The 13933-nt window shown below is 39.8% G+C and overlaps 1 protein-coding gene across 1 annotated transcript; it reads left to right on the top strand.

The window, feature by feature from the left end:
* Positions 1-306: 306 nt before the first annotated feature.
* LOC145768984 (uncharacterized) lies at positions 307-888 on the top strand. Its single transcript, XM_082580585.1, has one exon. The coding sequence runs from the start codon at positions 307-309 to the stop codon at positions 886-888; it is 582 nt and encodes a 193-aa protein (XP_082436711.1).
* Positions 889-13933: the final 13045 nt, after the last annotated feature.

Genomic DNA, 13933 nt, shown 5'->3' with positions numbered 1-13933 from the left:
AGCATTGTAAAAAGGTATGGATGCATTTTCACTTGCTTAACTATGAGGGCTGTCCACTTAGAGATTGCCTATGACATGTCTACTGACGCATTTCTTAATGCTTTTCGCCGGTTTGCTGCCAGACGGGGAAATCCTAAGGAAGTGTTTAGTGATAATGGCACCAATTTTGTCGGTGCACATCGCGTATTAAAGGATTGTCTGAGATCTTTACAGGACCCCAGCATTGAACAATACTTGCGACGAAAAGAAATGAGGTGAAATTTCAATCCACCAGGAGCGTCTCACTTCGGAGGCGTTTGGGAACGAATGATCCGGTCGGTTCGACGGATTCTCGACTTTATGCTCTCCAAGTTTGGCACTCTGACGGACGACACGCTGAACACCTTCCTGATTGAAGTGGAGAACATCCTGAACTCACGACCGCTGGTTCCAGTGAACTACGATTCGACGGATCAGCAACCACTGACATCAAATCATTTATTACGACACAATTTGGAGAATGATCCTCCAATGCTTTCCGAGAAGGCCAACGAAAAAGACTGCTATGCGCGACGGCAATGGCGAAGAGTTCATTTCCTAGCCGAGGAGTTCTGGCGAAGGTGGAAAAAGGAGTATCTACCATCAATCGCTTTGAGGCAAAAATGGCCCGACCGAAAATGCAACTTCGAGACGAAAGACGTCGTCTTAATTGTTGACGATAACTTTCCACAACGACGTTGGACTATGGGAAGAATCATTCATACATATCCAGATAAGCACGGAGTAGTGCGACAAGTAGATGTTCGAGTTGGTACCGGCATCCTGAGAAGGCCGACTGCAAAGCTGTGTTTTATCTGCAAGCCAGCCGAGGCCACAAATGATACCTCTATCGACACAAATACTGTATAGATCGAAGCAGTGCAAGAACTGCATTTTCATTCGCTTCTACGAAGCAATTGCCTGGATTTGAGGGCAAAAATAGACGCTTTGCTGGTTTTATGAACGCTCTGCTGATTCGTTGCTGCGAGGAACCCGATGTACCGGAAGTCAATTATGGATTGTATTTTTTTGCGGTATCTACGTATTGTCGTTCCTGCATGCGGTGCGGAGACAACAATGCGTAGGTACATAATGTTTTGTAATGTTTCGTATTTGTGTTTTATGGCTCGCTTCGGTATTGCAGCCGTAGAGTTTTTGCCTTCAACCTTTGTAATTGCGAAAATATCTTGTTTCACGTTAAAAATAGGCTTGCATAGTACGTTTTCCTATTTTTGGAGGGAGTGTAAGATATTTTCTCTTCACTGCCTAACTTTTTGAAGTTCACGTGTTTACGAGTGGCAATAAATTGATAAATGCCCTTTTTTGACGGCATAGTAGCTTTTTCCTGGCGATTGATCAACCGCAATTGATTAACTGGAAAGTTTCTTAGTTTAAAACAATATAGAAAAAACAATTTGTTTTGAAAAACATTTTGGTGATTTCATATGCCCTTGCAAACCACGGTGGCTCCAAGTTTATTGTGACGTAACAATTTATTGAAATCATCGCCCCTTGGGATTATAGTTTATCGAGTATAGAAACAACATTCCATGATTTCATTGAAAATATTGTTTTCGATTCGTTGCTTCTTCATTGTAACTTGGGAATTTCAAAACACATAAAATTTTATCTTAAATTATTATTATTTATTTGCGTCAGACAAAGTTGTCCATATCCAGAACAAAAACAACGAAATAATGCACAAACTGCAAATGCACAAAGGTCACAGAGAGCCACTTTGGATGCCGTCGGTTTAAAATCTCACTGAATGGGCTACCTACTGTTACAAATTTATATACAATGAGCGTTGGAAGAATTGAAAGTATTCAGAACGATAAAAACAATCAGATGACATCAGGTCTGATATAAAGCGATTTGAGGAGTGAATGCAACGGTTGATGAACGAAAACATGTTTTTCCTCAATAAAGCATCAAACGTTGTTATATTATACATTACTTGATATTCACGGGCACTGACATAACGAGGCAAGTTGTGCAATATTCTAAAAGAATCATTGTAAGCAACACGTAATCGTTTTATACTAAAAGATCTAAACTTGTTCCACAACTGGGATGCGTAAAAGGACATACAATAAGAGCGAAATATAATGTTGTTTACAGCGAGTGAGCATTTAGCGAAATGAGATTTTGCATTGTTTGCAGCACAGTACTGAGAGCGTACCTGCCTTGAAATATCTTTTTCATCTGAGAGAGAACTCTCAATAAATACACCCAGGTATTTTACAGAGTCTGTGAACACAATTTCAGATTTCCCTAGATGTAGCAGAGGAGCACGTGAAAGATAAAAGTTTTTTGGCGAAAATAACATACCAAATGACTTTTTAGAATTGAAAGTAATTTCATGTTCAACAGCATACTTGTGGCAAACATCTAACAAATTTTGTAAGCCACACAAACTAGGCGAGATGCAGCAAATGTCATCAGCAAACATAATATGGTTTAGACAAGAGTTGCCAACATAGCAACCAACTTTTGTTTTATTGAGCTCATAAGAAAGCTGATCAATATATACTGCAAAAAGATAGGGGCTTAACACCCCACCTTGTCTGACTCCATTGGACACATTAAATGATTGGGACAGATGACCTCCCCACCTCACTTGCATGGTTTGTTTACTATAGCCTACCAGTATTCCAATAAGCGAACAAAATACATAGGCACGTTGCGTGTGATAAGTGTTTTAAACAATAAATGATGATTGATTTGTCGAAGGCTTTTGAAGCATCCAAAAAGACAGAATATACAGGAGTGTCATGACTGATATAAGAGGACACTGCTTGTTTTAATAAGAAAACACTCATGTCAGTACTATGGGCAGACTTAAACCCAAATTGATTGTCACTAGTATTCAAAAAAGGCAATAGATGATTCAAAATAAAACGTTCAAACAGTTTTGAGATTACTGTAGCTACAGCAATAGGTCTATACCACCTTGATACCTTGATAAAGTCAGTCGTGCTGACTGACGAAACGTCGGAAATACAAAAGCTAGTTATCATCTTTAACATCACGAGGTAACCTAGCATATAGTCACCAGAAGAACGCAAACTAATTTTATTACCAAATGCCTGGTGAACAGTCTCTTTCTGTTTTTAATAGGTCAATAGTTACCTGAATCTTGAATGTCGCCATTCAAATTCTTTACAATTGGGACTAAGACAGTGTCCAAGCAAGAATTTGGTACAATACCATGACTAAGACACATATTAAAAAGTACACTAATATAAAAACGAATAGAATAATCAGCATAAACAAGATGTTCAGCTGAAATTTTATCAACACCAGCAGCGCGATTTAATGGCAGTTTGGCAAGCAAGGGACCAACTGTGTCCAGTCCATGTTGCAACGAAATATTGAAAGATTATGATATTTATCCTTAGAAGAAATATACGAGTTAACAAAGTCTTTTTCAGTGTTGATTTTGCTGGAATTTAGCAAGGAGCTGTAATGATGCTTCCACATCTCAGCAATTGCTTCAGGACCTTTTGCTCCACCAACATTTACAGGAAGAGAACTATTTTTGCGAGTAGATTTTTTTACCTTCTGCCAAAACGACTTTTGTAAGCTGTCCAAGTTGAGTGCTGAGGCAAGTGCATTAGCTCTATGTTGTTCAAAGGCATTTTTACAACGGCAAAAGGCTTTTTTAAACTCCTTTCGTTTATTCTGCATCAACTCATACATATAACCATTCCGTTGTTTTCCATTTTTCACTCACATGATGTAAGTTTCTCTGGCAATAGCACAAACCTGCTTAACTTGATTATTCCAACCAGGGACAGAAAATTTATTGCATTTCTTCTTATCAACAGAGATTTAATCAGAAGCTGCTTTGAGAGCAGCAGTTATACTACTATAAAAAGAGTCTATTGAGGCAACATGAGAAGCATCTGAACAATGAGAATTATTGCATTCAATACTTTCAGTTGGTAAAAAAATTTTGGATAGATATTTTAAGATATTTTATAGATAAGCGCACTTGTGCCTGAAATGCTATCAGACAGTTTGTAGCCAACGTTGGGCAAAAGTTCTGTTCATTTGTGAACTTGAGTTGTTTTGTCAGCCAGTTCGGACTTATTTAGTAAGTCGAGATTTGTAGAATTCGGACAAGCAGCTTTAAAGAGATTGCTTCGAATGTGAGTACAAATTGATTGCTAATTTGTAAATTTAGCCTTTGCCATGTGTTAATCGTCTGACGTATCTAAGCTGAACATATCTATCACTATCAGTTTTGTACGCGCTGTGTTCACTTGTAAAAGGGCTTACTTAATGACGCAGCTTTTATTGCGCACGATCTAGGTATTTTCGACGTATCGTAACGCGTTATTTTCATTTGTTATAGCTGAATTGTAACCGCATTGGAATCCTGTGTAAAGAATTTCAGACTGTAGCTGTTGCCGAAATTCCCGGCTTATTTGGCAAAAATTGGTATGGACAAATGGACATTTTAATTATGTTAATTTTATTACTGGTTTAATGTTGTTCACACTATCTGTTTCGTAAAGCGCTATCGACGTTTATTCACGATAGATGTAGCAATGTAAACATTGATCATTATTGCCTTGTAGTTTTAGGCAAATGCGTGATTTGTGCTTTTATGTTATTTCAGAAAACAACTTTTCTTGTCACTGTTCCTGTTCTGTTCCCTCGGAATTGTGGTCTTGAGAGACTGTTGACAAAAACGTCAAGTATCATTGTAATTTCGTTCCTATTTAATAAACCATTTCCATCTATATTCGACAACAGTCGGATTGCCTTTGCGGTCGAGCCTAGTGATATAGGATAATATCACATCTGGTATAGCAGTATCGTCAAATAGCAGTCTAGTAAAGTCTAGTAGGCTATAGTGAAGGATCATAGTTGCAGTTTCTTAAAAGGAACTCTAGTTTAAATTGGAGAGGCGCATCCACAGGCATTGCCGATTCTACATGCGATCATCTAACGTAATGCAACGGTGAATTCACTAGTCGATCAAATACAGTGGTACTGCGATTCAGGCGCAATGCAAAGATTGATTACAAGGCTGCATTCCGAAAGTACGCGGTATTTGTTGATTAGAAACGAAGATCCTGGAATACGACCTGACGTCACGGAATGACAAGTGCTACGTCAGAGAATATTAGCTCTCGGGCACCACAAAACTATTGCAGCCTATTTATTTATATCTAACCTGTAAGCAAAAGGTATAGAATACATACCGTACCAAAACTTCATTTTTGGTGTTTTTTTTGGGCGGGGGTGGGGGGCTTGAGACCCCTTAGCCCCATGCTGGGTACGCTACAGGTTCATATGAAAGTGAGGTGGACGACACGATCAATGATTCGAAAGATGAAACTATACGGTTAGCATTGAGGACTTTGTGGTTGTTAAATTTTGTGAGAAGCGAGACGTGCACTATATTCGAAAGGTCATAAAAGAAAAAGATGATTGAGATGATGTAGAGGTGTCATTTTTGAGAAGGAATCCGAAGCAAAATGATTTTGTTGAGTCTAATATCCCAAGTTGAACCTGTTGTTGAATACATTTACTCTGTGCAAATAGGCTATATGTGATGTCGTAATGTTGCTTCTTCCACCAAATCCTTGTGGCCCCACTGACATGTTATTGCTTTAAGTTGCATTGTACTGTAATTTACGTTGTTGCTGATTGCTTTGTTACGTTGCCTTAAGTTTTTTTGTCGTTTTTACTGGTGTTTATTTTCAGTCTCATTTCAGTTTGCAGTTTATGTCGTCAGAACAACCTAGCTGCATTTTAGCGTAATAAACTTCTTAATAGAGGAATTGTAGATGGTTTCACTACACCCACTAAATGGACACAAGGGTTCAAGCATTTCTTTGTAGATTGAACCTGCTACAACATTGAATAAGTTTTGTATTAAATGCATGGGTTAGGGTTAGAGCGAGGGTTAGGGTTAGAGCGAGGGTTAGGGTTAGAGCATAGATTACTCTATCTATGGTTAGGGTAAAGGTTAGTGGAAACTGTGGAAAAATGTTTGCGGACACTGCGATCAGCGAGGGTTGGGGTTAGAGAATAGATTACTTTATGGTTAGGATAGGCCTAAAGGTTAGCGGAAACTGCGGAAAAATGTTTGTGGAAACTGCGATCAGCGAGGGTTAGGGTTAGAGAATAGATTACTTTATGGTTAGGATAGGCCTAAAGGTTAGCGGAAACTGCGGAAAAATGTTTGTGGAAACTGCGATCAGCGAGGGTTAGGGTTAGAGAGCATAGATTACTCGATTGTTAGAGTTAGGGCCGAGTTAGGGTAAGCGGAAACTGCGGTTAGCGGAAAGTGCGAAACTGCGGAATAATGTTTGCGGAAACTGCGATCAGCGAGGGTTAGGGTTAGAGCATAGATTACTCTATGGTTAGTGTTAGGGTTAGGGTAAAGGTTAGCGGAAAGTGCGGAAAAACGTTTGCGAAAAATGCGGTCAGCGAGGGTTAAGGTTAGAGCATAGATTACTCTATGGTTACAGTTAGAGTAAGGGTTAGCGGAAACTGCGGTTAGCGGAAATTACGAAAAATGTTTGCGAAAAATGCAATCAGCGAAGGTTTGGGTTAGACCAGGGGTCACCAAACTTTTTTCTCTGAGGGCCGGATTGTTGCGAGATTAACAGCTGCGGGCCGGATGCAAATTGCGAAAAGATATACAACTGTTTAGAATCTCCATTGACTTGAATTGAGCACAATAAATAACAAAGTCAGCGGTGGAATAGCAAAGTTGTAATAAAAATCGAAAAGTTGCTGGAAAAGTTATTCCCTGCTGTGATACACTACAGGGCATCGTGCTCTTGAAAAAGCATTACATCTTTCCAAATTTGGCCTAGGCTGTCCCCATTGTGGTGGCCTAATGATAAAAACAGAACACCAACATGTAGGCTGCCTGGTGGAAAAATGTACAAATTCAACATACAACAACGAACTGTAAGAACGAACAATTTTAACACAGAAGTCTCTATTACACAAAAAGCCAAAGACGGTTGCTAATGCCAAGGGAAGCACATGTACAGAATTGTATAAATGTATAATGCAGCTGTAATTTCCGCAGCATGTGGCGGGCCGGATGAAATCAGTTCGCGGGCCGGTTCTGGCCCGCGGGCCGTAGTTTGGTGACCCCTGGGTTAGACCATAGATATCTTACACATAGATATGCAACTCAGTGGTGCGTAGCGATGTTTGAAAGCTAACAGCGTAGCTATGGCTGTATGCATTGACTTCAAACTTGGCACAGCAAAACAACTTTATTTTTAATATATTTTTTTGGATTTCGTTTAAATAAAACTTTCTTCGTTTTCAAGTTGACGTATGGATTGCTTGTGATGACGTCACATTCTCGTTCCGCATGGACTGCTTTATGGAGATTCTGGCGATTGAAAACAAATCACAGTCACAGAGGGTAGCCTACCTAATGATGATGATGATGATGATGTTCGCCCTTCGTTTCCGAAGATGGCCAATGAAACTGAGATCAAGTTTCTTTTTTCTTTTTTTTTAGTGTTGACTTTGGTCAGTGTAGGCTACATGAGTGCGGAGATGGCTGATGAGGCCTATCTGTGCGGTGAAACTTCTGCTGCAGGATGGACATTGGAAGGATGGTTGTTTGAGGCTCGGGCCTTGCGATGTTCTCGTTTTCTGACAGCAGATAGCGTACGGTGTTTCTCAGCTGATTCTGCGCCTTTATAAATAATACTGCGCCATGTTGGTCGTTCTGCGGCTAAGTCTTCCCACGAATCTACGTCGATGGCGAATTCTTTCATGGAAGCTTTTAAAGTGTCCTTAAAGCGTTTTCTTTGACCACCTACATGACGTTTGCCGTTAGTCAGTTCTCCGTAGAGCAGTTGTTTAGGAATGCGATGGTTCGGCATCCGGTGGACATGGCCAGCCCATCTTATTTGTGCCTTTTTTACGAGGGTAAGAGTGCTGGGCATGTTTGCTTTTGTTTGCTGTTTGCTGCTACCTCTAAATACACAAATGTTGTCAGGCATTGTCGGCTTTTTGAGAGGTTGTGGAGCATTTTCAGGGGTTGTCGAACATTTTCAGGGGTTTCAGGTATAGTAGAGTAGGCTAACTACTTTCTGGCATTGTTGGGAATTTCTAGGCATTGTGTAGGATTTCCAGGCATTGTCGATCATTATCAGTGGTTGACAGGCTTGTGAGGCATTGTCGAACATTTCCAGGCATTATCGAACATATTCAGGGGTTGTCGAGAATTTTCAGGGGTTGTCAGGCATTGTAGAGTAGCTACTTTCAGGCATTGTTGGGAATTTCCAGGCATTGTCTAGGATTTCCAGGCATTGTCGATCAATATCAGTGGTTGACAGGTTTGGTAGTCATTGTGGAACATTTTCAGGCATTGTCGAACATTTTCAGGGATTGTCGAGCATTTTCAGGGGTTGTCAGGCATTGTAGAGTAGCTACTTTCAGAGATTTGTTGGGAATTTCCAGGCATTGTCTAGGATTTCCAGGCATTGTCGATCAATATCAGTGTTTGACAGGTTTGGTAGTCATTATGGAACATTTTCAGGGATTGTCGAGCATTTTCAGGGGTTGTCAAGCATTGTAGAGTAGCTACTTTCAGGCATTGTTGGGAATTTCCAGGCATTGTCTAGGATTTCCAGGCATTGTTGATCATTATTAGTGGTTGACGGGTTTGTCAGGCATTGTCGAACATTTTCAGGGGTTGTCTAGCATCGACAATGCCTGGAAATCCTAGACAATGCCTTGAAATTACTGACAATGCCTGACAACCCCTGAAAATGCTCGACAACCCCTGAAAATGTTCGACAATCCCTGAAAATGTTTGACAATGCCTGAAAATGATCCATAATGATTACCAAACCTGTCAACCACTGATATTGATCGACAATGCCTGGAAATTCCCAACAATGCCTGAAAGTAGCTACTCTACCATGTCTGACAACCCCTGAAAATCCTCGACAACCCCTGAAAATGTTTGGCAATGCCAAACATATGTTAGGGTAAGGGTTACGGTTAGGGTTAGCGAAACTGCGATCAACGACTTCGGCTTTGAGCTATCTTTCTCTCGATCTTTTCAAGGGGAAAATTTTAAAATGTTGGCTGAAACTGCGATCAGCGACTTCCGCTTTTTTTTTAGGCCTTTAGGGTTAGAAATGTTTCTATTTCTAACCCAGGGTTAGGAATTAGGTGAGAGCAGGGCCTCTGAGAGAAATTTTCACTAGGGGTACAAAGAGTCATTCCGGTCCCCCCTCTCACTCCGGGCCCCCTTTGTCTTGGCAAAAAGTGTGATGTTTGCTTAGGCGTCTTGCACACCACACAACATTTTACTGCAGAATTGGTCATCTGTGCGCAATAATAGTATCAGGCTGCAGTAAAACTATTATTTTGTGTCGTGCATATCATGTGATCTGTCCCTCACCAATTTGTGTATCTTGCATTGAATCCGTGTGTCAGTTGTTGATGGTGCTGTTGAGAGGTGTCGCTTGTACTTCTACATCTTTAATGTAAGTTTTTTAAATTTATTTTTTTGTTTCTCTCCGATGTAGCTTATAATTATTTCTGAAAAGGACACTATGTGGTGTCGAAAACGTTGGATTTAGTAGTTTTTTGATGTTTATTTTGTGTGTATGTTAAATCCGTTAACGTTACTCAGTGTTATATGTATCTGAAAACAAGCCAAGCTCTCTACCAATAAGGCTCAAACATAACATCTTGTTAAAACATAATCAAGTTAATCATCTGACCAATCCTAACCTTTCTTAATTGACTTTTCCATTCACCACATGCCCAGCACTAGCAGAGGTGAACGAGAGAAGTCACTTTTTTTTACACCGGCTCTTGTTCTGCTCCAAAAGTATTCTCCAACTCCTGCTTTAACTCCGAATTCATTTTGAAGTGAAATAAGCGTGAAACTACCTTTGTCGCATAGTTTTTGAAAAACACAAAAAAAACAAAAACACCCGGGCTTTTCTTAAACCTACTTTTGTTGCACTATGCCCCTCCAGCCCGGACAGGAGAATAGCCTAACTAACTTTTATGATTTAAGTTTAGGTGCTTTTAACAGAACATTTTTGCACGTAAAGCATTAAATTACGGGAGCAAGTCTTTTAGGCGCTGACAGTTAGGCGCTGGTCTAATAGGCGCGCACACTGTGGCGTCTGGATATTTAGGTGCGGAGCACTGTGGCGCCCGGTCATTTAGGTGCTATTCCTAGTAAAGTCTGTAGATTGTATCAGCTTGGCAGCTTGCCAGAAAAGTATATCATGGCTTCAGTGAGTGAAGCTGCTAAAACCGGCAATGCTTTTCACACAAAATGTTACATTGAACAGAAAAATATATTGTTGTTCTATTGATTTATTATTGTTTTATTTGTTGTTAGTCCAGGTTTGCTTTGGTGAAAGCTTTATCAATAAATTATTGAAGCTTCCAACATTATTGAGTTCATTTTTAGTTAAGTCTTTCGCGACCATGGACGTATACACACGTCTTGGGATTTTTGCCATGATGACCAAGGAAGTATCCCTACGTCCAAGATTAAAAGGTAGCCTATTTCAAGCAAAAAAATAATGTAAATGATGGCAGATCCATAGTCTTTGCCTGTCCTTTTTTGGCTAATTAAAAAAAAATATTTTGGCGGTGCAGTTATCAGATGAGGACTTCTTAAAGATGGGGACACAGTGGATTTTTTTCTTTCACTCATTGGAATTGGCCGTCAAAACTGGCTAGGCAACCCCTTACTTTGGAATTTCTCGATCAAAAAGACTGTAGGCTAAATTACGTAAACTTTTTGCTTAAAATTTTCCAAATTTCTACATAATCATTCTGCTGTACCTCCTAAAGCATTGCGCGCAGAAACGAAGTAAATTTTTTCTCATGTGCAGAATTGTTTTGGCATTCGATTAAACTACATATATTTTCATATTATTGTATCATGCTTGGGTAGTAAAAATTATAATGAAGTACACTTTTCTGCCAATTTTTAATTTTTTTAGAAATTAGAAAAAATATCTTTTGGAAAGTTGCTAGTTGTACATAGAATGTTTTAAATTTTATTGCAAAGCTTTGCATCTTCGGATAGCTGAAGATGTATGCTTTCATTTGATGTCAAGATTGTGCGTCTACGTCGATCACATGACATGTTTTTACCGCGTAAATACAACAGATTTGTGTGAAAAATGTCTGGTAATTTAGATTAAATATAAATTACTTCTGTTCGGGATGGATTGGCCATGTGACGAGAACGCGTAAGACGCTCTACTACTGTTCACATGAATACATTTCTACAGGGCATATAGGCTACACCTTGGCTACAAGTTGCAAGCATAATGGTGAGACTTCGCTCGTTATTAAACCTAGTCCGGGTTTTGACGGAAAACTAAGTTACTCTTCACTCAAGCCTTCCGCCCGCTTGAGTACAGCCTACGGTACATTTTTTACTGATGTTTAGTTATTATTTGACCTAACTAAAAGTGAACTTAATCTCATACATTTTCGGAAACTTGAATAATTTATTGATAAAGCTTTCGCCGGCGCAAACCTGGACTAACAACAAATAAATGCTGAACACGCGCATTAAAAACAACAACATATTTTTCTGTTCAATATAACATTTTATGTGAAATCATTGCCGGTTTAAGCAGCTTCACTCACGGAAGCCATGACATATTTTTCTGTTCAATATAACATTTTGTGTGAAAAGCATTTCCGGTTCAAGCAGCTTCACCCATATATTCTTCTGTGTAATATAACATTTTGTGTGAAAAAGCATTGCCAGTTTAAGTAACTTCACGCACTGAAGCCATGACCAACAACGCACACGCATTAACAAAACAATATATTTTCCTGTTCAATATAATATTTTGTGTGAAAAGCATTGCCCTACGCCCCTACCTGCCAAGCTGATATAATCTACAGACTTTACTGGGAATAGCACCTAAATGAACGGGCGCCACAGTGCTCCGCACCTAAATATCCAGACGCCACAGTGTGCGCGCCTATTAGACCAGCGCCTAACTATCAGCGCCTAAAAGACGTGGACCCTAAATTACCTCTTTGGGACCCTAATTTGCTTGCTAGATTACGGGCCCCCCAGGACTAAAGAATAACAACTTTTATGCTTGAAATCAGTCGTTTAGGATGGTTTTAACTAAACATTTTTGCACGTAAATTATAAAACCACAATTTTGAGCCCCCAACAAACACACGCCTGGGCCCTCAAGGGTACACCGTGCCGTACCCTCGGTACCCCCTCTCATAAGCCTTGGGTGAGAGTTAGGATTCTTAATAAGCATTCAACCTATTGGTCAGAGTCAGGGTTAGAAATGTTTCTATTTCTAACCTTAACCCTTAATAATAAGGGGTGCAACCTAGTTCGTACCTTGAACCATTCGTACAGTCAGTTCGTACCCTGAAAAGATGTAGAAAAAAAGTTAAAAAAAGCCGAAGCCGCTGATTGCAGTTTAATAGCACAAAGTCGAAGTCGCTGATCGGAGTTTCCCCAAACAATTTGAAACAAACTCAAGGGTTAGGGTTAGCGGAAATTGCGGTTAGTGGAAACTGCGGAAAAATGTTTGCGGAAACTGCTTTCAGCGAGGGTTAGGGTTAGAGCAGGGGTGGCCAACCAGTCAGATACTAGAAGCCTAATTTCTTACTGTGTTAACCGCAAAGAGCTACATCATACACATTGGTAGTAGCGTAGCCAGGAATTTAGAAAGGGAGGGGGGGGGGCGACGGCGGCTTTGCCAAAGGCGACACCCAGCAGCGGGGGTCTGAGGGGCCTCCCCCAGAAATTTTTGAAAAATTACTTTGAATTTGTTGCATTCTGAGAGCATTTTCAACAAAAATGTGGGTATAAATATTCCTATAAAATGGTGCTGTCTGGTGGCATAGCAAAAGGATAAGATTATGTTTTCTTGGGCATTTTTCAGTAATAAAGCTAAGTCTCTATGTTTTCTTGTTGCTAATTCCTAAAAAAACACAAATACAATATGAACGAAAGAGCCGCATAGTACCGGGCAAGCCGAGCCGCGGGTTGGCCAGGCCTGGGTTAGAGCATAGATTACTGTGGTTAGAGTTAGGGTTTACAAGCGGAAACTGCGGTTAGCGGAAACTACGGAAAAATGTTTACGGAAACTGCGATCAGCGAGGGTTAGGGTTAGAGCATAGATTACTCTATGGTTAGAGTTAGCGGAAACTGCGGAAAAATGTTTGCTGAAACTGCAATCAGCAGACTTCGGTTTTGAGCTATTTTTTCTCTCGATCTTTTCAGGGGAAAAATTTTAAAATGATTGCGGAAACTGCAATCAGCGACTTCGGCTTTTTTAACATTTTTCTCTAACTTTTCAAGGTACGAACTGACGGTCCGAACTGTTCATGCCTACGAACTAGGTTGCATCCAATAATAAGGATTTATCCTATTGGTTAAGGTCAGGGTTAGAAATGTTTCTATTTCTAACCGTAACCCTTAATAAGGATTCAACCTATTGGTTAGGGTTAAGGTTCCACCCGGCAGTCAAATTTTAATGTCTGGTAACCAAAACAAAAAAATCGTCACAAATAATTCGTGTTATTAAGAATCCGTTAATATTGTATTTTGTCTTCACTCAGGTAAGAACAATGTAAACAAGGCACTAAAACATATCTGAAGTTGCAAATGCATTGCTAGTAGGTTTAAAGTCAGTCAAGTTTTTATAGGTCTACGCTCGTACAATACATAATTGTGAAACTTTTATCTGCAATATCTCTCGTCGACGTGTGAAAAACTTTGCCTTGTTTGTGAAAACAGGTTGCGAATGTGAGTGAATAGAAAAAACAGTTTTATGCACATATGCAACTGGAGAAAAAAGTTAGAAATGCAAGCACAAGTGAAAAAAATCCAAACACCAATGAAGTGGAGAAATGTTGGTTTGCGGAAGGCAACGAC

The sequence above is a fragment of the Aplidium turbinatum genome, chromosome 4 (assembly GCF_918807975.1).
Source record: "Aplidium turbinatum chromosome 4, kaAplTurb1.1, whole genome shotgun sequence".
NCBI classification, from domain to species: domain Eukaryota; kingdom Metazoa; phylum Chordata; class Ascidiacea; order Aplousobranchia; family Polyclinidae; genus Aplidium; species Aplidium turbinatum.
The sequence above is the reverse complement of the archived record's forward strand: the minus strand, read 5'-3'. Positions and strand labels throughout refer to the sequence as shown.

Coding starts and splice junctions, on each gene's coding strand:
- LOC145768984 (XM_082580585.1), top strand. CDS start 307: ATGATCCGGTCGGTTCGACGGATTCTCGACTTTATGCTCTCCAAGTTT.